Source organism: Mustela nigripes, chromosome 10, assembly GCF_022355385.1.
Source record: "Mustela nigripes isolate SB6536 chromosome 10, MUSNIG.SB6536, whole genome shotgun sequence".
In the NCBI taxonomy this organism is placed as follows: Eukaryota; Metazoa; Chordata; class Mammalia; order Carnivora; family Mustelidae; genus Mustela; species Mustela nigripes.
In genome coordinates this window covers 31,068,464-31,090,309 of record NC_081566.1, presented here as the reverse complement: position 1 = coordinate 31,090,309, position 21,846 = coordinate 31,068,464, and the positions used below count along the sequence as shown (strand labels likewise).

The following is a 21,846-nucleotide window of genomic DNA, read 5'->3' as shown; positions in this document are numbered from 1 at the left end:
CCTTTCAACTGATGATTAAACAAAAAATTCAAATGATTTATTTGACCAAGAAACAGTGGATCTCAATCTAAAGACATCTCAAGGGGAAAAAAAATAGGACTGATAGAATGGGAGTGCAGATTTAGACATTAACTAAATTGAGGAGAGAATATATGAAAATGATGGATATAGAAATATCATGGAAACCCACAGACTTGCCACATTCCTTGTATCTAAATGTCACAGTCAAGTACTTCTACTTATGCTCAAGTCCCAGGCCATGCTGTGCTATGTGATACATCCCAGACCCATATTAGTAGTCATGAGGGTGGTAATTTAACTGTGGATATTAAACACCTTCAAGATACTATTCAGGGCATTTCCTGTGATCCTTACCATCAGTTCCAAGTGTGAGTTTCACTCAAAGGATTAATGATATTTTATCTGATGTAAACCCCTTTGCTTGGATCAAAACACTGGTGCTGGCATTATAGGTGGAATGATGACACTTTTTATTGCTATAATCATTTTATGCTTAGTCCTCAGATGCTCATGGAAATCTTTCTGACGACTAATGGTTCAAGAACTTGCAAAACGGATTTTGCTGCTTCTGCATTAACAAAAAGGGGGAAATGTAACCGTCCCTCAGAATGATAGGCTGCTTGAAATATCACTAATGAGAAATCGTACTGGTCACGCAAGCCTGCTTGACGATGCCCTTGAGAAACCCCGAACTAGCAGCAGGCCTCCGGGGGCGGGGAGGATACGGGTCCTTGAAGCCCAGCCGCTCAGGCGGGAACATCGCCTGTTTCCCTTTACCGCGGTCTCCCTGCCTCCGGAAAGCCTGCTGTTAAAATCATCCCTTTCTGTGCGCTGGCTCAGCCAAAAATTCCATGCTGCTGGGCCAGAAAAATGTGGCCTCCACAGTCTCCCAGCTACCTTCAACAAGGGAGCCACGCTCTTCTTCCTTAATTATCCTTATCAGACCTTCCAAGAGGAGGTTTGCTATTACAGAATGTCCAAAGCAGCTTGTAGGAGGAGAAATTATTCAATAAGAGGGGAGGAACCTGCACCAACATTTTCCCTTCATAGTTGGAAGAGGGAGAGGGAAAGTGAACAAACTAGGAAATATGGTGGAAATCATTTCACAGGGAATGATTTCTATTCTGGCAAAGCCTCTCTGTCCACAGTGACCTGCAAGTTTTCTGTTTCGAGAAACTGTGATGTTGATGATGGAGGTTTTTACACAACAGAAAATTATATTCAAAGAGACCTGTAACACTTGCTCTCATCTTGCTCTGCCTGTCCACATGTCTCCTCGACTGCGTTCACCGCCGCCCGGCCTCTGTCTGAAGGCTTGCCTTCAACCTGTCGCTGGCACTTGCAGGACTGTCGATGGGAGCTGACTTAAAGCTCTTCTCTGGAAGGTCTTTCCCGGAGGCACTGGCACGGGGACGCATTATCATCTGACTGAGGAACGAGCTCCATCCCATCACGTATTTTGGGTTTGCTGGACTGGCGCTCGCGTATTTCTGGAGTACTCCATAATAGTAGCAGAAGAGCCGGCGTGGCTGCAGCAGCTCCCTCGCGGCCAGCTGCCCTTCTTTTGCAATCTTCCTGGCTTCTCCATCATTTTCCTTGGCCCACTTAACTTTCTCTAGTAAATCACTAAGATTTCTTTTAATTGGAACATAATGTTTCCAAGGCGTTAGTGCCATATAGAAATGTTCGTAATACGTCGAGTCCTGCTTCAAAACCAAGCTGTCACCCAACATGAGGTATGGATATCTGTAAGCCGCCACGGTCCCATCCACATTCACTTGATACTTGTACTTAAAGAAATCAAAGAAACCTGTCAAGTTAGCTTTTCCAAGCTCCTTTTCTTTCTCTTGGAAAAAGAAATATCCTGTAATTCCTGCATCTAGGAGCTCTGGATTTTCCTTGGAGAGCTGTACCAACTGGAGCCTGTCTTCTCGGCTATCTCTACCTCTGAAGAAAGCTTTCTCGGTTTTGTTGATCCAGGAAGGCCGTGTATTTCCCTGAATAGAGAGGAGATCATTGGTGACACCCCTCATTGCTTCGAGCGTGGAGTGGGTGATGTCATACGTTGGAAGGATAATGTCCCGTGAATCCAGGGAGCCGCACCATGAAATAATAGGCAAAGGGCCTGGGATTTCGTTGACTTGCCGATGCTCCAGAGACCAATCTCCAAGATTAATATAAAATTTTAAATCGGGGAGAAGGACCTTTCTTGCCAGTGACAGCAAAATCTCATCCGAGAACATTTTGAACTCTGTGTACTTCCCTAAAGATCTCCAGTAGATGCGGTTATTGAGAATCGTGTAGTGAACAATGGCACCCCTCTCATCCCCAAACTTTTTTGGAACTTCATTTAGCATCTGCTGGAGATTGATGCCGGGGAAGGAAGCAAAATCCTTTGCAATCTGTGGTTCCTTGGTTGGACAAGAAAGAGTTTTCTGCCAGGCCTGAGGATCCCCTTCTGGACATTCACAGTACTCGTGGTACACTGGTCCTTTCAAAATATAAGGAGACTGAGCCACGTGCTCATCACTGTAAAGGATCTCTATTTTCAGCCCTTCACTGGCAGTTTCATACATCCTATATCGCATCAAAAATGTCCCATCGTTCTTGTCCAAAGGTTTGGGGACGTGAATCCAGACTAACTCTTTAGGTGAAAGAGATTTGATTACTACTTTGAATAGTGTTTGACCTGGGGGCGAGCGAGTGAGGTTCTGGCCCTGCGAGTTCACAGCCTGCAGGTAGAAGTAGCAGACGGGCAGCACGATGCCCGCCCGCAGCCCGGGCCCCCACACCAGGCTCCACGGCGCTCACCGGCGCCTTGGGGCCCCCCGTGGCCACGAGCAGGGCGAGTGGCAGCGGCCGCGTGGTCGCGGGGTCCGGCGTCCGGCTCTCTGCATGCACTCTTATGCTCATTTTAACTGTCAAATAAATAAATCTTTAAAAAAAAATAAGAAAATAAAGCTGCTGGCAATTTCTTTTTGTCCTTCCTGATAGAGAGAGAGGAGGAACACCTTTGAATATTTGTGTCCTGGAGTTTTGGGTTAAAAAAAAAAAACAAACCAGGGAACTTCCCTGTCTCTGCTTCTTCTTTCTTTTTTTTTTTAATTTTTTTTTTGTTTATTTTCAGCATAACAGTATTCATTATTTTTGCACCACACCCAGTGCTCCATGCAATCCGTGCCCTCTATAATACCCACCACCTGGTACCCCGACCTCCCACCCCCTGCCCCTTCAAAACCCTCAGATTGTTTTTCAGAATCCATAGTCTCTCACGGTTCACCTCCCCTTCCAATTTCCCCCAACTCCCTTCTCCTATCTCCCCATGTCCTCCATGCTATTTGTTATGCTCCACAATAAGTGAAACCATATGATAATTGACTCTCTCTGCTTGACTTTCTCATTCAGCATAATCTCTTCCAGTCCCATCCACGTTGCTACAAAAGTTGGGTATTTGTCCTTTCTGATGGAGGCATAATACTCCATAGTGTATATGGACCACATCTTCCTTATCCATTCGTCCATTGGAGGGCATCTTGGTTCTTTCCACAGTTTGGTGACTGTGGCCATTGCTGCTATAAACATTGGGGTACAGATGGCCCTTCTTTTCACTCCATCTGTATCTTTGGGGTAAATACCCAGGAGTGCAATTGCAGGATCATAGGGAAGTTCTATTTTTAATTTCTTGAGGAATCTCCACACTGTTCTCCAAAGAGGCTGCACCAACTTGCAATCCCACCAATAGTGTAAGAGGGCTCCCCTTTCTCCACATCCTCTCCAACACGTTGTTTCCGGTCTTGCTAATTTTGGCCAGTCTAACTGGTGTAAGGTGGTATCTCAATGTGGTTTTAATTTGAATCTCCCTGATGGCTAGTGATGAACATTTTTTCATGTATCTGATAGCCATTTGTATGTCTTCACTGGAGAAGTGTCTGTTCATATCTTCTGCCCACTTTTTTTTATATGATTGTCTGTTTTGTGTGTGTTGAGTTTGAGGAGTTCTTTATAGATCCTGGATATCAACCTTTAGTCTGTACTGTCATTTGCAAATATCTTCTCCCATTCCGTGGGTTGCCTCTTTGTTTTGTTGACTATTTCCTTTGCTGTGAAGAAGCTTTTGATTTTGATGAAGTCCCAAAACTTTATTTCCTATTTACATTCCCCAAGTGCTGGGGCTGCAGGTACAAGAAAGACCCTCACTTGAGGAAGCCAGAGTCCAAGACAGGGGACAGAAATTGTCCATCAGTCATTGAAATGTGGGCATTTTAAAGGCTGGAGACATAAGACCATTGAGACCAGCTGTAGCCCTTTGAGACCATTGGGACCAGTGTGTTGGGAACATCCTGTGAACACAAATCCTGACACAGTCATGTGGCAGATGCCGGGCTCTGGGGTCCGGGGCTCTCAGGGAAGAGGGGTTGGAAAGGTCACTCATGGGCCCCCCAGTGCAGACAGAGACATCATTCCCCCTGAGGAGACACTGTGCAGGTCCTGCGGTGGCTGCCCAGCCCTCCATGCATCTCTGTCGTCTGGCACTGCCGAGGGGCCGCGTCCTCCCGCCCACGCCTTCCCATCTGTGACAGAGAGCAGAGGGAGCCCAGCTCACCAGGAGCCCAGACCCCATCGGACTTGATTACAGTCTGTGGCATCTGGCTAGGATACCGGGTGAAATAAGGCAGAGACAAGGGCTTAGTAAAGTGCCAAGCCCCCCGCAAACCTGAGCAGTCTCTCACCCGCTGCACCTGTCAGCTCTCCACCCTCCTTTCTCACGGGGCTGAATGCTGCTTGCGGACTGGGCACGAGATGTCGCTGTGGGTCAACATAGCTTTTCCTCATGTCCTCAGAATGCCCTTTTTCTGAAGAATTAGAGATTGTTTTCTCTGTGTAATTTGGAAAGTTACCTATTGTGTTTCTCCTAATTTACAGAAAGAGGGAGATTCTGCTTGTCCTCCTTTCGTTCCCTTGCCTCTGACCGCCACCTGCCTCGCCGTGATCTGTTCATTCCCATCCCTGTCCCATCCAGCCAGCGACTATTTCCTGGGTGTTACAGATGCCCCGGGACTGCGCTGGGCCTGTAGGCTGCAGATACCAGAGTGAATAAGACAAAGCTGCATCCGTCACGCGATTTGCTCTGACAACTTGTCCTCTGACCACGGACCCTCATGTCCAGCTGTCTGCTGGGGAAGGAAACTGTTCATTTTTGCCTGAAATTTTAATGAGAATATAATTGTTCTTTTCTGTAAAATAAAGACAGAAACAACCAGGTTCTTCTCTATTGTCTTGGCATCCTGAAAGATCCAGCCACCTTGTTGGTTCTGTAGGTTCATTGGAGTCCAGTCTCCTCTCCTGATACCAGGGAGCAAAGTATTTGGTAAAGGTCTTCACCGCCACAACTTGGCTATCAAAGCCGTGAGATTTTAAATGTAAAGCAACAAGACTTTCGATTTAAAAGGGATAATCTGGAGAAGATGTCCAACTTCCTAAGTCTTCAAACGTCCATGTATGTGGCTATCGCTGGGGTTTGGATGATTGGGTACATTTGGAGCCTGCGGGCTACTCAGTAAGCGAACCCCTGGGATCCGGGAATGGTCAGTACTTGGAACTTGGAAGTGTAACTTACAGACAATGAGAACTATTACCTAAGAAGTTTAATTTTTCCTCTTTTCCACATTTTTAAAGTATGGCATCTGCTTCCAAAGATGACATTTCTATTCCTTTTCCTGAACTTTGCTAAGATCTGCCTCTACCTTCTTTTTTTTTTTTTTCCACTTATGAGCTTTTATTTTAAAATAAATATAAAGATTGTGATCAAGAAACCACAAGTATTTCCGGGTAAGGTTGAAGACCCATTTGCTTGTTATCTTTCAACTTTTGTACTATAACTTTGGCAAATTCTTCTCCTTGGATGTCAGTGGTGTCCAGTAACTGTCTGACTTTTGAAGTCCTTGTAGGTTTGGTACTAATGAGTTCATAGTCCTCCTTCATGATTAAGTCCCTGGACAGAAGAGCGTCTAATGACTGGTTAAGGCAGGCTTCTGTCATTTGGCTCACAATGTCTTTCCTTTTACTCTGGATCCACTGTTGGGCTATGCCAGGCTGTAATCGCTCTGAATTTCCCTCAGCTGAGAGTGGAGTTATCACTGCTAAAGAGCCTGGGGTAGTCTTGTGATCACAAAATTTCCTCTTCTGAACTGAACAGAAATGTTACTATTGCAACTGTGATTTACTGGATAGTGACACAGTGTAGAAAAGTCTTGAGTTTTTCTAGATAAAAAATCATTTTCTTGAGGAGCTGTCAGGGACTTTGAGGCTATAGTAGAATCACTACTTTCATGGAGCTGAGAGGATCCACATGATTCCTTCTGTGGTCCATGAGTTATAGGTGTGTTCAGAGATGAGTCCATTTTCTTCTTGTCACATAAGTGAATAGTGCTCAAAGTACTCTGTAACTTTGTTTTCTTTAGTTGAATAACAGCTTCAAGAAAAGTTATCTCTTCAAATGTCCTCAGAACTGGTTCAAGTTCTATTAAACATTTTAAGAAAGATGGTCTTTCATCTGGATTTTGTGCCCATCCACTTTCTATTAGAGAGATCATAAGTGTTCGATGAGGTATATCAAGTGGCAAACTTTCTTCATTAGTGTTAGGTCGATGTCCTTGTGATACACTATACATGATCTGCAAAGGATTGGTGACTTCTTCAAAAGGCTGTTTTCTGGATAAGACTTCCCACATGATCACTGCAAAGCTATAGATATCGTGCTTGACGCTGGCTCTTGATTTTTGTCCAGGTTCATAGTTCTCAGGTGGCATATAGATAATTGTCCCTCCTTCTGGTGAAGATTTACTAGTCCATGTTTGTGAGAGGGACATCATACGCCATTTTGATAAACCAAAATCTGCAATCTTAACATGAAATTCATTATCCAATAAGATATTTTGAGTCTTTAAGTCATGATGAAGTAGAGGAGGATTCATATTGTGCAAGTAGTTTACACCCAGTGTAATTTCATGCAGGATGCGAAATCTCAGTGGCCAAGCAACATCAGGATATTCCGTTTTCCTATGGAGGAATTCATTTAATGATCCATTTGGCATATATTCCGTAACTATTCCCAAAAATTCAGGCTCATTGCAAATTCCCCAAATTGAAGAATGTAACTAAATCTAGCTTTGTGTAAAATTTCAGCTTCTCCTAAAACATCATTTCTTTCACTGTCGAGCAGCGGGGTGTGGATGTGCAGCTGCTTCAAGGCAACCTGAATGCGCCAGTCTGCGTGGCGGGCGGAGGACACGGTGCCTGACCCGCTGCGGCTCAGGTAGCGCAGGTCGGGGAGCTTGTGGCAGGGAATGGTAGGCAGGGCGCTGCAGATACCCTCCTGGTTCATGGTCGGGAACCCTGTGGGCGCTCAGGCCGCTGGCCCGCTCTGGGTGTGCCTGGTGCTTCGGTGGTTTCCGGGGCTCATCGGCTGCGCTTGGGCGCCCGCACCTGCCCCCCTGTGCGGGAGCTAGAGCTGCCAGGCACTTCTCGCAGAGGGACACTAGGTCAGGAGGCAGCCCATCTGGCTCTACCTTCTTAAACTCAAGCCTAGAGCCCAGAGACCAGCTTCAGAATTCTCCCGCTTACTTCAATCACAAGCAAGGAATTTCACTGGTAAAATTTCTCCTTTTCTTTCCTTTTGGCAAGAGCTTTATTTAAAAACTGTAATTAAAATATCTGCGGAGAACTTTGGGAACTCAAGCACGAGTAATCCTGGCATTAGATGGGAATGGAGGCGTATTGCTCTGATGTCCTCGTGTAAACTGACATGGGCAGCTCTTGTTCTGGTGGAAGCGTTAGAACTCTAGACACAATGAAGATGAGTGAGCTACTGTACTCCCAACACTGCTGAGGAATCTCACAGACAAAATGTGGAGTACAAGAAGCTACAATGTACCTATTGCACAATTTCATTATTACAAAGTTCAGGGATAGGCCAAGGGAATCTCTAGTTATAGTGAGGATTAGATGCATAGATTCATGTAAAGTCCTTGGAAAAGCAGAAGAATAAATGTGAGCCACGTTTGTTATAATGAGGTACAGTCACTAAAACCTGTCTGCTATAAACTGTACTCATTAAATGGTCTTAATGAACACCCTTAAGGGAGTCCAGATGAGAGAATGACCCATGAGCTTCCACTAAAGTGACTCTGCTCAGAGGAGTGGGCACGGAGATTTGCACACAGAGGGGCTGGGGGCAGAGATGGCCCAGGTGAGGAGTGGGAAGCGGGGTAGCTAGCAGGTTATTTCTGAGAGAAAAAAGGGGAGAGAAGGAGCAAGATAGCATGTTAACAGAAGCTCCAGAGGAGCACTTAGGGGACACCTTGCACCAGAGGTCCATTGGCCTTCTTCAGGTTACCCCAAATCAGGAAAATCCACAGCAAGCACTTGTCATAGTTTAGGCAGGCTTGCTTTGGAAACAGCTCCAGGGAAATTCCCCTACCCTCTTCCAACCAGATCGCTGCCAGAGCCTCCCTCCCTGGCTCAGTCTGGAGCAGCCCCTGGGTCCTTAATCCCTCATATCCAGACAGCCGCTCACTTCTGCCTTAGACATTCTGACAAGGCAGGTGTGCTAGGCTGGGCTGCCGCCTCCATTTGCTTCCTGACTGGTGTCCCAGAGCTGTGCTCCTGTGTCCTTCTTCTGGCCATACTCTGTGCCTGCAAACATGCCTCTGTGCTCGGCCCCTCTTCATGTTCTCCTCAAGAATGCGTGCATACGCAGAAATGGCAAATAACAAAAATACAGTTTCGTTTTAAGATGTTGGAACATCTCCTTCTACTTACTGTTCTTCCTTTCTACCTACTTGGCTTTTACTCAGGAACCTTCTGATTCAAAGCCCCTGAAAGAGGTCTGGTAGTTTGAAATAGATGGTATCAAAAAGGCTTTGAAATGGCTTCTTAAAGTACTACAGTCCTTGGATTTATCTTTTCGTATATAAATGAAAAATATCTCTATAGTGTCCCACTGCAATTAAACTCTCATTGTCAAATTAGTGGACAATCATAATCCTCATTAGTTCTAATGGCACCGCTAAATTCTCCAGTCTCAAGATTTGTTCCACGTGAGAATGATTATTTTGACAACACAAGTCATTGCATATTGGTACTCAGAAACTCAGGACCCATGACACCACAGGTATTTCACAAATACAGTTTGACTTTCTTATCTTGGTCATGTTTCCATCTTCCTCACCTCTAGATAAAGAAGTATGATTCAGGGAAGGTGGGAGCAGGGAGGAGGGAGTACAAATTAGTCAAGACATTTTTCCAAAGAAAGGCTAATTCAAAGGATGTTCTGGTAATAGAGAAGTACAACCTCAGGCAAAACATGTAGTCTGGTCAGCATTCCTGAATCTTTTACTCTGCAGACCGTGAAACCAGCCCAAGGTGAGGAGATGGGCTGGGTTGGCTCCAATGGTGTGTGTTTCTGAAACCCAGGCTCGACAAACTTGCCCCGGGAAGGGACTGAGCTATGTGGAACCATTCATTGCAAAGACTTTACAAACATAGGCTATATTTGTTTCTAATATATTGGGTCCACATTATCTATATAGTTAAGGTTTTCTAAGATAAGACCCAAACCAAAAGATTGTCTGTGAGCATATGGAAATCATACACAAAACTGAGTGTGCACAAGTGTGCACATGGGCATGCTTTGTCATGGAGGAATAGATGCAAACCCTTCACCTTGTTCTCGAAAGGGGTCATGAGTGAAATAAGGTTAAGAATCGCTGACATCTGGGTGACGTCCAGAAAAAACAAAACAAAACAAAACAAAGTAAAACCAACCCCAAGGTCCTCAGAGCAAAGACAGCTGAAGATGGGTGGAGGGAATAGCACAATGAAGGTCGAGAAGCCCTAAATTCCTGAAGGCCTATCCCTGAGGGGAGAGAGCTGTTGCCCACCCCCCAAGGCATATTGTGAATTCTCAGAGCGGTTTGGCTGAATTCTGAGCTTTGACCTTCACGAAGGATGGGAGAAAGTTCTCCTCTTTTTTTTTTTTTTTTTTAAGATTTTATTTATTTATTTGTCAGAGAAAGATCACAAGTAGGCAGAGAGGCAGGCAGAGAGAGAGAGGAGGAGGAAGCAGGCTCCCTGCCGAGCAGAGAGCCCGATGCAGGTCTCAATCCCAGGACCCTGAGATCACGACCTGAGCCGAATGCAGAGGCTTAACCCACTGAGCCACCCAGGCGCCCAAGGTTCTCCTCTTGTTCCCAGTGATCATTTCAGGCGTTTCCCATTTGTTGAAGGAAGAGGGGGCACAAGCAGAGACCATGAGGTAGAAAAATGACCATAGTTTTTAAATAGTTTCCTGAAGGGATCCAACAAGTCTGCGTTCTTACACAAGTAATCGGATTGGATATCTGAGATCCTAGAGAACTTCAGCCGAGGGTGCTGCCTCCCATTTCGTCTGTGGGGTGACACTCTTCCCAACCTACACTTGGATCTGCTGGCTGGACGCCACACCCACGGTGAAACAGGATTCTTCCCCCAGCCCTGAAAACTGTACAAAATGACTGTTTTCAAACTTGGGGTAATATTATACTTTTATCTGGGCACTTCTGTTTAAAAATTTCCTTTTTAAAAATTAATTAATTAATTTATTTGACAGAGAGAGACACAGTGAGAGAAGGAACACAAGCAGGGGGAGTGAGAGAGAAAGCCGGCTTCTCGACGAGCTGGGAGCCCGATGCAGGACTCAATCCCAGGACCCAAGCATCCTAAAGATTTCCATTAAAAAAAAAAAAAACACAAAAAAAAACCTTCTATTTTATTTATTTCCAAAAATGTTAAATTTTGAGGAACAGTTGTGGGTCCAAGGACACTCACAGGAACCCAGGTCTGACCGCTCTCACTGGGTGCTAGAGGTAAGGGCTGCACCCTGCCTCCGGAAGCTGAGCTTTCTATGCAGAAAAAGAATGTTCTCTACCTCTGTAAACAGATCTCCTTGGGAGCCTGAGAAGAAAAAGCAGGAAAGTTTCTCTTTCTCTTTCATCTGTGAATAAACAGGAAGATAAAGGTAAAATGGTCCAAAGCATTTCTTCATTTTTATTAATTAAAAAAAAACTACATTTCATATCATGACTAAGGGTTTTATGTTTGTTTGTTTTAAAGATTTTATTTATTTGACAGAAAGAGAGCACACACAAGCAGGGGGAGCAGTAGGCACCCTGCTCTTGTTTGTTTTGAGATTTAGATTCCACATATGTGTGAAATCGTATGGTATTTGTCCTTCTCTGATAGACTTATGTCACTTAATATAGCACCCTCTAGCTCCATCCACATCATTTCAAATGGCAAGATCTCATTCCTAATTCGATGGCTATGCAATATTCCATTATCAGTCTATACCACATCACTATCCGTTCCTCTTACTACTGTAAAAAATGCTGCAATAAATATAGGGCGCACACAGCTTTCCGAATTGTTTCTGTTTTCTTTGGGTAAATACCCAGTAGTAGAATTACTGGATTATATGGTATTTCTGTTTTTACCTTTGTGAAGACCCTCCATGTTATTTCCCACAGCACTGTTCTGATCCCATTCCCAGAAAAACACGAGGGTTCCTGTACCCCCACATCTTCCTTGGTATTTCTTCAGCCTTAATGATTTTAATATTTTAAACATATGCTTGTTTTTAAAAAAATAAGTAGGAAGGGGGGCGCCTGGGTGGCTCATTGGGTGAAGCATCTGCCTGCAGCTCAGGTCATCATCTGAGAGTCCTGGGATTGAGTCCCGCGTTGGGCTCCCTGCTCAGTGGGGAGCCTGCTTCTCCTTCTGCCTGCCGCTCCCCCTGTTCCTACTCTTTCTCTCTCTCTCTCTCTCTCTCTGTGTCAAATAAATAAATAAAATCTTTAAAAAATATATGTAGGACCGATTTTCCTTGCAGGCTCATTGTTTCACCTCTACTTTCCCATATGATCCGTGTCAGACTTCCCTGTGACATAGTCAAGTCTGAAAAGGAGAAACTTCACAGAGGCCAAGAGATATCTTCCCGGCTGCGTCCTCTGTGTGTCCATCGAGGAAAAGCTGCTAGCATTTCCACTGCTGGACCTTTTTCATTTTGCATGTCAGTGACATAAACACACTGACTGGGGATTTGGAGCAGCTTGGACAGCTAGCTCCCTGCTCACCTCACTGTCGACCGTCCTCTTGGCAAGCAGCTCCTTTGTTCTGCCCCTGCAGCACCCGCCTTTCTTCACCCACCACTTCATCATTCTCTGCATTTGACTTTTCTTAGCAAGAGGCATAGATTCAATGTGCATTTTTCAGATCTTCCAGTTGGAAGGACGACCCCTTGTATGAAACATGAGTGCACCTGAGCTCTCCTGTCTGTGAACTCTCACGAAACTCATTACCTTGAGAACCAACATTTAGTCCATCCTATGTATTTATTTACACATCTTTTTAGTATAAAAATTGAAAAAAGTAGTACAATGAAATGACAACACTGGAGTCCAGTTCAGGTTTACCATTTGCATCCAACCAACTATGTTAACACCGGCACGGAACTTTCCTAGCTTCTCTTAGAGTCATGGAGCCAGAAGTCACCCTGGCCCAAAGTCTCAGCTCCTCTCACCTAGCGACGGTGGTGCAGGAGGCCTCGAGTGATGGGCCAGTCCCCTTGCCCTTTTCCAAATTGCTCTTCTGTGATCAGTTCATTTACTTGCACATTTCTCAAACACATGCCAGGCACTGAAGTCATCGGTCTTGGTATGTTTCCTGCCTTCTAGGGAGTATGAGTTCATATGAGGAGAGACAAGAAACAATGGCCTGAGGAGGTGTACACGGTGGTTATTGGCCCTTCAGAGACATGAAGGCTTCCGTTGGCCTGGAGGACCAGAGCTGCTTTCCCTGTTTGAAGGACGCTGGGGGATTGCACAGAGAGAGTCATAGCTGGGAGGGCCTGGAAGGTGGATGGCATGTGTCATGGAAGAAGAGGCAGAAGAATGTTCCACATATAGAGAAAAGCACATGAAAAGACACTCAATAAGAAAAGACAGGGGAGACAGCAGTGTTCAAGTTCCCACTCACAGAACTTTCTTGAAAGAACATAGGTTTTGTCAGAGGGGTGAGGAGACGCATAATCATGGGAAGAAGTGGAAAAGGAAAAGCTGGAGGATGAATCTAGAAAGACAGCTGGAGGTTCTGAGGAGGAAAACCCGTACCTGCTAAAGGAGTGCATTTTATCCCCAAAGCGGCAAGAAGCCAACCAGTGTTTGCATGTGTGACAAGAATGACCACCACTTATATCTCGGTGTCAGTGTGCAGGCATAGTCCTCAGTACTCTACCCGCTTTAACTTAACTTCAACCTGGTACCAGTTTTATCTGGTAGGTACTGTTATCGTCCCCATTTTAGATGATGAAGCCAATGCACAAAGAGGGTGACCAAGTTAACTAAGGCCACACAGTCAGTAAGGGATAAAGCTCGTATTTGAACCAAATAAAGGAGATTTGGAAAAACACCCGACAGCAACCTGTAGTATGGCCCGAGCAAGTGGCCAGAAGTCCAGTCTGGAGGCCATGACAGCAATCCAAAAAAAGGAGTTTATGTGGAGGCAGTAGTCCGGTTGGAAAAGTGCATCAGACTCAAACAGACTCTCATCCACTTGTTACAGGATCCAAAGCAGTCTAAGTTCTGCAGGATGATTTCGTCATCGACTGGAGCTCTAATAAAGAATGTGGGTGGGAGAGTATCATGTCTGTTCCATGCTCACTGCATGCGGGGCCGAGCAGCCCTGCTCCATGGTCAGGGTACCACGGGCTTCATTTCTATTACAACCCAATTTCCTTTCGGGAATACAGTCCAGCATTTAAAACAGGGGTGGCATTTCCTTAGTGCATGAGTATTCCCAGAGCAAATGAAACTAAGCTGCTCAGCGTCTGGCTGGGGCTCCCTGTTGGTAAGTGGCCCGTGTTTTGGCAGACTTTCGGTGGGCACTGGGCCAAATGCTAATGATTTCAGTAAATAATTTTAACCTAAACACTCTCTCCTTGCTTCAGAGCCTCCATGGACTAATGACCGTGTGCATGAGGACTGACTCTTCCCAACTGTGTTTTCCATGTGTGTCCTCCCTATTCTGCACAAATTCCCTCTGCAAGGCGGGGGGGGGGGGGGGGCTTGGGCACAGGTTGCCCTACTCTGACAAGGCAAACCAAGGCAGTTCTCTGAATCTGTAATGACAAAGTTTGGGCTGGCTGTCATGCCTCCAGTCCCTGGTCTCAGTTTACTTAGCTGCTGAGTAGAGAGGATATTTGTGCTTTATTTGTTCAGCAAACCTTGATCAAGAACAGTCACTGGCTGGGTTCTCTGCTGGGTACTTGGAATCGGAGCCCAATAAAACACAGCCTGTGACTTCAGGGATGTCAATTCTAGCTTCCTCATCTGTCAAGCTCCATGCAGGAATAAGTCACCCAAAAGAAGACAATCTGTGTAGGGAATTGGTTACCCGGGTGATGGACATCACCTGGGGAGGGAGGCAGGGAGCATCCTGTCTACAGGGCTAGGAGACTGGGGAACACTGCAGACTCCCACTCTCCAGGGACCTGATGAGGCTGGATCAGCCCAGCTAATGCCAATAGAAAGGAGAAATAATGTCCCACTCCTGACCCCATGGTAACCTCCCAGGGACAGTGGGTAAAAGGAAGAGTCCACAGGGTTAGGAGCAGGGGGCAGACAGAAATGCAGGCAAATCAGTCATTCTGGAAGGGAGTCTAGTCTGAGCCTGAGCTGGATCCGAAACACAGTGTGAGCACACTGCAAGCTTCAGAGCTGGACATCAGAATTCAATTTTCCTACTCCTGCCTCAGGGCCTTTGCCCGGGCTGTTCTGGCTTGGAACTTTTCCCCAAATGTGCCCTCTATTCACTTGTTTCAAGTCTCTGTTCCAGTACCACTTCTTTTTTTTTTTTTTTTTTTAAAGATTTTATTTATTTGACAGAGAGAGATCACAAGTAGGCAGAGAGGCAGGCAGAGAGAGAGGAGGAAGCAGGTTCCCTGCTGAGCAGAGAGCCCGATGTGGGACTCGATCTCAGGACCCTGAGATCGTGACCTGAGCCGAAGGCAGAGGCTTAACCCACTGAGCCACCCAGGCGCCCCAGTACCACTTCTTGATGATTGTAATTCACTCCCTCCCCACCACTGCCCCTGTATTTCACAGTGCCCTACTTTTTCCTAAAATATTTATCATGATGTAAGATAAACATGTTAAGTTATAACAAATGAACATTTATCATCATGTGAATAAATAACTGTTAAATTGTAACATATTTATTGCTACACTGTTTATTTTTGCCCCCCACCCCCCAGCCACAAGCCTTTAGAATGCAAACTGCTCATGGTAGGGATTGTTTTGTCTTGTTTCCTGATGAGCTGAGCAGGGCTGACGCTGTCTGGATACCTGCTGAATGAACAGAAGACTGAGAGCATGCTTAGTTGATAAGAAGGTTGTTGGCAAAAGGCTAATATTTAAAAAGGACGGATAGGAAAGCCCTGTGTCCGTCTAGATACTATTGGTCATACTCCACATAGAGAGAAGCCACAGGTGTTTACAGACAATGCTTGCAAGATGTCTCAGGTGACAAAGTGAGACAAGGGCCAGGAAGAGGACAGGGGCCTCCGCATGGGGGGCTTGGGCGACTGACACGGGTCCCCAGCCCAGGGAGGGCACAGGCAGATCTCCAGGCCATGAGTGGGCACATGCACGTTCCTGGCCTGGGAAGGGTGTCTGCTCTCCCAGTCTTTGTTGGAGTGAATAGTAAAGACAGTGCAGAGAGTAAAGAGGGTGCAGAGAGCGAGGTTGGCATTGCAAATGTCTCAGTGTTCCCTCTTCCAGAAATTCCTCCAACATTTTCTAGGCTGTACTCCTCTAATATGAAAATTCTACTTGACTGCCATGAAGCAAAAAAAAAAAAAAAAAAAAAAAAAAAAAAAAAAAAAAAAAAAAAAAAAAAAAAAAGAAAGAAAGAATAAAAGATATAGTCAGTACCATGAAGCAACCAGTCCAGCTTAAAAGCACTTGCCCACCGAGTTCTCGGATAAAATCCTAGACTCTAGAACTCTGCCTCCTCCTTAAGCTACTGCTTTACAACCATGTGGAAATCAGATCTCTCTCTTGAATTCAGGCTTCCACACATTCCATTGAGTTCTCAACAGTACCCTTCACAGATCTGTTGACTTGTTTCTGTCTTTTATTATGAAATGTTAAGGGAAGTGTACAAGGGTGGATTGTTGTGAGACCGTCTAATGCCCTATACATATTTTGGAAGAGGAAAAGAATGCAATGCTATACTTAAGGAATCTTGCTTATGTATAGCAGGGTTGCCGGAGCTCACAAATAAAATTAGAGGATGCTCATATTCGAAATTCACATAAAGAATAAGTAAATACTTTTTTTTTAAAGATTTTATTTATTTATTTGACAGACAGAGATCACAAGTAGGCAGAGAGGCAGGCAGAGAGAGAGAGAGAGAGAGAGAGAGGGAAGCAGGCTTCCCGCGGAGCAGAGAGCCCGATGCGGGGCTCGATCCCAGGACCCTGAGATCATGACCTGAGCCGAAGGCAGCAGCCCAAACCACTGAGCCACCCAGGCGCCCCAGAATAAGTAAATACTTTCTTATGATAAGTTTGTCCCATGCAATCTTTGGGACATGCTTATATGCAGGCAGTCCAGGTGTGGTGACCCAGAAGGGGCTCCACAGAATTAGCCAGGAGGGTCCTTGGCTTCACATGGCCTAGAAAGTTTGGAAGTAAGTTTGTATCATTGAGCTGAAAAATCATTCTATTATTTAGCTAGTGGTAAAATTTCCAAGTTGGGAGTAGAACTGCGTGTCTACTTCTGTTACCAAACTGTGTAGTGCAACCTTTATTCATGACTAAAGGCTTGTTCTACCAGCCCCGCTGGGGTGAAGCAGGTGAAGCTTTGTCTGGTAGGAGCATTGCTGCTTAGTTGTGAAGCCTCTGGGAGGAAAACATAATGAGGCTTGAGCTCTGATCAGATGTGTATGGTGTTTGTTGCTTTTACAGAAAGACAAGCACGGATTGGCATTTACAGTTATCAGCTCGTATAAAAGTCCTTCAGAACACAACCACCCTAAATTTCCAGTTAATGAGAACCATGCCAAGTTTCTCTATGGTGTTTTACAGGTGGTGTTTCCACGAGTATAGGTCTTAAAGAGGTCTGAAGTAGAAATACCTGATTATTATACAAGGTGTCCCTGTGGAAATCACAGGTTTCATTTGAATTCCATAGGAGACAAGAGGTGAGTAAGGCCCTATTTTATTTCTATTTATAAATGTTTACTTGCAGAGGCTATAGATCTGTGTTGAACGTATTTCTATGGGATATAAAACCTATAGACCTAGACCAAAATCAGATTTAGGGGAGCTAGGGAATAGAGAGTTACTGTTTCATGGGTCTGAAGTTTCAGTTTGGGAAGATGAGAAAGTTCTAGGGATGGATGGGGACAGCTGCCACACAACATTATGATGTACAATGTCTAGTGTATGCATTTGAGCGTGGCCAAAATGTAAATTTTGTGTTTTATATCTTTCACCACAATAAAACAAATTAGACCAAAATATCTAAGGTTGTGTTTTTAAATGTGCCAATCAATTGGGGGACATTTCTGGGGCAGTTCCCCAGACTCCTCTTTTAGGAAGAAAACGCCACCTTAAATGTAATGAATAAACTTTCACTTAAAGCGGTATTATTGAATCACAACAGATTGAGAGCCTCATATAAAAATACCTTGCTTTTAGGACCCTACAGTCCAGTTGGGAATTATCAACTGGAGAACATTGGCTGACCTTATCAGTCCATACATAATTTTAATTAATATGATTTTTACAGTAAGCAGTTAGTATTCCCAGGAACATGCTGTTCTGATCGCCTCCAACTACAGGAGTTTATTTTGCAACAAATTACCAGTAACTGTGTGCAAAGGGACGAAGGCTCAGCTGTGGACCGAAGTGCTGCTGAGGATGGTGATGTTGGTTGATCTTTATGAATACAAATAAGAAAAACACCCATGTGTGCATGAGATGGAGTACAGAAAAGTGTAAATACATACTTTAAACTAGCCTTACTAGCTCTATTAATGAACCCATTCATCTGTCTGAGCCAGTTGGTGAGTCCTGAGATTTTTTTCTTAAAACATTCTCTCCAGGTTCTGAGTAAGCTCTGTTTGCCACCATCACTGACAATGAAATGGAAGTCATGATTTTGCAGTCTGGCTGATGCTGGAGGCCAGGATGTTCAGCTGCACACTTGGGGACTTTGCAGTGGGGTCCGGGGGGGGGGGTATTGCACTCCCCCCTCCCTACCAGAAAATCAGGTCACAGACTAGGAGGGAGGAGATTTGAACCAGTCCTGTCTCTGGGACGGTTGAACTATTTGACCTTGGGAAAACCGCTCCGTCCAAGTGGACTTTCCTTCTCCCCTCTGCATAATGACTTTGGAATACATGGTTTCCCTGTCTCCCTCCCATGCACCCTGTGATACTGAGGCAGTTTTCCTGAAGGGACCAGACAGCAGTGGAGGTGTGCAAATCTTCCTCCTGTCCTTGGCCTGGGAGGACAAGCTAGCTTCAGAGCTCTGGTGAGAAGAGTGGGTTGCTGTAGGGTGAGCAGGCAATCTGTGCCTTGTGAATTGCGGTCCTGTTTCAGTGTTGGGAATAGAAATCTACTAAAACCAACGCAAGAAAAATGCAGACTTTATTGGAAAGACACAGAATTTGTTTTAGTTTTTAAAAAATTTTTTAAAATTTATTTTGGAGGGGAAGCGGCGGAGGGAGAATCTCTAGCAGACTTCCCACTGAGTGCAGAGCCTGACACGGGGCTCCATCTTGGGACCCTGAGATCATGACCTGAGCCGAAATCACACTGAGCCCCCCAGGTATCCCAGAAGGACACAGAATTTTAATACAATTTGAGGACAGGAAGTGTAGCAGGACACCACAGGGAGTAGAAATCAAAACCTGGCAGGTGGGGACTAAGATGAACACCTCTCAGGTAATGCTGTCTTCTCTCTTCCCTCCAGTTTCCCCTCTTTCGCTCCACCGACCTTGGGCATCTTGCTCATGCCTAAGCCAATTCTAGGTTCACATGACCTTTTAAGCTCAACAAGAGAGACCAACTACAGCTCCGATTATGACCCAGATCTGTGCATGAAATTCTCAAGCTATTTGGTGTTGTGGTGGATCTGTTGCAGTTTGCTGTGGCAATGACTATGGACCCATTCAGCAGAGGCTCTGAGAGCGGATAGTCTTCAACAAGGGTGTGCTGTGGGTGCCTGCAAGCAGCAGAAGCCTTCTCTGGCTAGTCAAGCAACAAAATGTCTGGAAGTACACAGGGGTATCTCCTGCCTCGCAAAGGGCGATCTTTGATCTTTTCTTTAGGGCACTGCCCTTTATGTGACTGCTCTAAGGGCTATCTTCTGTGTTTTCCTATGCCATGTTTTAAATTCCTGGGGGTGGGGGAAACGTCTAAGTGGCCTGATTTAAGATGTGTCCATCTCTGGATTAATCTGTTTTACAGGGGATGATAGAAGGACCAACTTGTCCCACTTTTCCTAGCACGCACTATCCCAGTTTAAGCACCACAATTCCAGTGTCCTGGGATCCCCCTCAATCCTGGGCAAACCAAGACGTTTGGTTGCCCTAGAAGAGGGTCACCTGTATATGCATATATGGCTCTTTAAGGGATTGTCCTGTGTGTTAGGGCATTCTAACAACTAAGCAACCAACAGCTGTGGTGACCTATAGCCAAACATTTCATGGAGTGCCTGTTACATTTTACTTCTTGGTAGCCTAGCCCCTGTGCACTTGGACCAGCGCACGCTCGCGCACACACTCACACACCATCTTCTCATTCCTTCAGTTACAACTCTCTACCACATGATTGGGTTATTTCATAGGCCACCACAAATGGACTGCTCGCCTCCCCAAGGTGGGGGAACCCAAGCTGTACCCTTCTACTCCATCCAGAGCGGATGTTGTGACCTTGAGTACAGACTCCGTACGACCTCCATTCTCCCGTTCCTCTGTAACAATCCTGCTATTTCACAACATACCTTGCTACTACCAAAAGGAAAAGAAAAATTGTTGTCATGCTTTTTCTTTCTAAAACGGAAAAGCGGGGCCTGGTGTACAAGAAGGTACTTATGAAACACTAGTAGCAAGCCAGAAGATAACCACAGGGAGCCAACGATCCTCATTACTGTAGCGGGTAGTCAAGTTTCATCTTTCTCAGCCCACTCTGTGCTTCCCTGCGGCTTCAGCTGCCATCTCGCTCGGTGGGGGTGACATGCCCACAGCCTTCCCCAATGCGCCCCGCGGCCCGCCCCCCCGCCATGCAGACCCGGGGCTCCCCAACGCAGTCCCCCGCGCCCCACCCTCGGCTCCCCCACGCGGCCGAGCTGTGTCCGGCGCCCCTCTCCCCGGCATGCACTCCCGCCTCCTCCGGCCTTCAGCTCGTAGCCCGCTCCCGTCACCCCGCTCCCGGTCAGCCCGCGGACGTGAGGTGGCCTCCCGCCAGGCTCAGGCGCTCCGCGGGCCACGACGCACGCCTTCCGACTTGACCGCGGCGCACCGAGCTAGTGCCGGGGGATGGGCGGCCGCCAAAGCGCCCCGGCCTCTCCTACCCCGCGCCTCCACGCCGGGGCGGGACTTCCGGTCCCGCCCGCTGACGCCTTCCGGTGGGAGGCGGAAGCGGCTCCGGGTTGGCATCCGAGCTGGCGCGTTCCGGCGCTCGTCTCGTCAGTGGAGGTGTCTCGGCCCGGTCGCCGCCGCTGCTACCCCGCGCTGCGGGACGTGGAGACCGGGTAGGGACGCGGCGGCCGGACACCGGCCGGAGGGCGCGCCGGGGCTTGAGGGAGGCGAGCATGGTCGGGGGCCGCGGGCGCGGGTGACCCCGAGGACAGGCGTGAGGGGGAGCCCGGGGCGGGGGTCGCGGGCGACCCTGGGCAGGGGATGCGTCCCGGAAGGCGGGAGCCCGGAGGACGCGGACCGCGGGGCGGCGTCCGCAGCTGGCGGCAAGAGTCAGCAGTCGTCCGGGGGTCGCAGACGGGAAGGGTGCGGACTCCGAGCGTAGGGCAGGTGGCCGGCCGCCCGCTGCTGGACGCCGAGCTCGTGGGACCCGCGTGCCAGGTGGTGCCGGCTAACGGGGCGTGTGTGTGCTCACCCAGTGCGGGTCTCCGGAGGAGAGCTCGCATTCCCGGGAAAACGTGGATTCTCCGCTGTCCGCGGTCACTCGTGCCGCTGTCTTTGTCAGAGCCGTCAGGTCATGCACTGCCTGTAGTCGTCTGCCCCGCGGTGGGGCTGGGACCTCCATCCCCTGACGGCGCCAGCCAGGCGCCCCCGAGACCCGTGGTCCTGCTGGGCGGTCTTCCCTGAGTGCGCAGCGCTCTGGGTTAGCTACTGAATGTGCCTTCACAACGGCAGTGGGACTCACTCCCCTTCTGCTTCCCCGACGCGCTTCCACCGAGTTACCTATTGCTTCCTGCTCGGTTTAACCCGAAAGCTCAACTTTACAGAGCCCTGCAGCCGATTTCCACTAGTTCCTGAGAATTTACTTACCTTACATTTCTACTACGTTGCAGTTGACAGCGTGTTAACAAATACTAATGACCCCAGATCTGTCGTCATGTACACATTAAACACATTCAGTTTTCCTTAGTGTTCAGTGAAGTGTATGGGCTTGTTGTAACCTCGACGGAGGTAATCATTATTAATTTCAGCTATTGTCTGTGTTATATATAAGCTTTATTGCCTGCAATGAATTTGTGCATC

General features: G+C 46.8%; 3 protein-coding genes across 6 annotated transcripts in view; 1 reads left to right on the top strand and 2 right to left on the bottom strand.

Annotated features, from left to right (window-relative positions):
- Positions 1 to 1,320: 1,320 nt before the first annotated feature.
- On the bottom strand, positions 1,321 to 2,934 carry LOC132025983 (protein O-glucosyltransferase 3-like). The gene is given in 3 exon segments (XM_059413941.1): positions 1,321 to 1,505; positions 1,508 to 2,829; positions 2,831 to 2,934. Coding segments are annotated over 3 exon segments (1,545 nt in total). The 3' UTR covers positions 1,321 to 1,386.
- A 2,892-nt stretch (positions 2,935 to 5,826) lies between these two features.
- Positions 5,827 to 7,405, bottom strand: LOC132026122 (receptor-interacting serine/threonine-protein kinase 2-like). Its single transcript, XM_059414049.1, is given in 3 exon segments — positions 5,827 to 6,213; positions 6,216 to 7,168; positions 7,171 to 7,405. Coding segments are annotated over 3 exon segments (1,575 nt in total).
- Positions 7,406 to 20,789: 13,384 nt separating this feature from the next.
- The window catches only part of DISP1 (dispatched RND transporter family member 1), a 176,287-nt gene continuing 175,230 nt past the window's right edge, over positions 20,790 to 21,846 (top strand). For all 4 annotated transcript variants that reach the window (XM_059412947.1, XM_059412943.1, XM_059412944.1 and 1 more), the window contains exon 1: positions 20,790 to 20,879. The gene's annotated coding sequence lies outside the window, so the exon portion shown is untranslated. The remainder of the gene's footprint in view (positions 20,880 to 21,846) is intronic.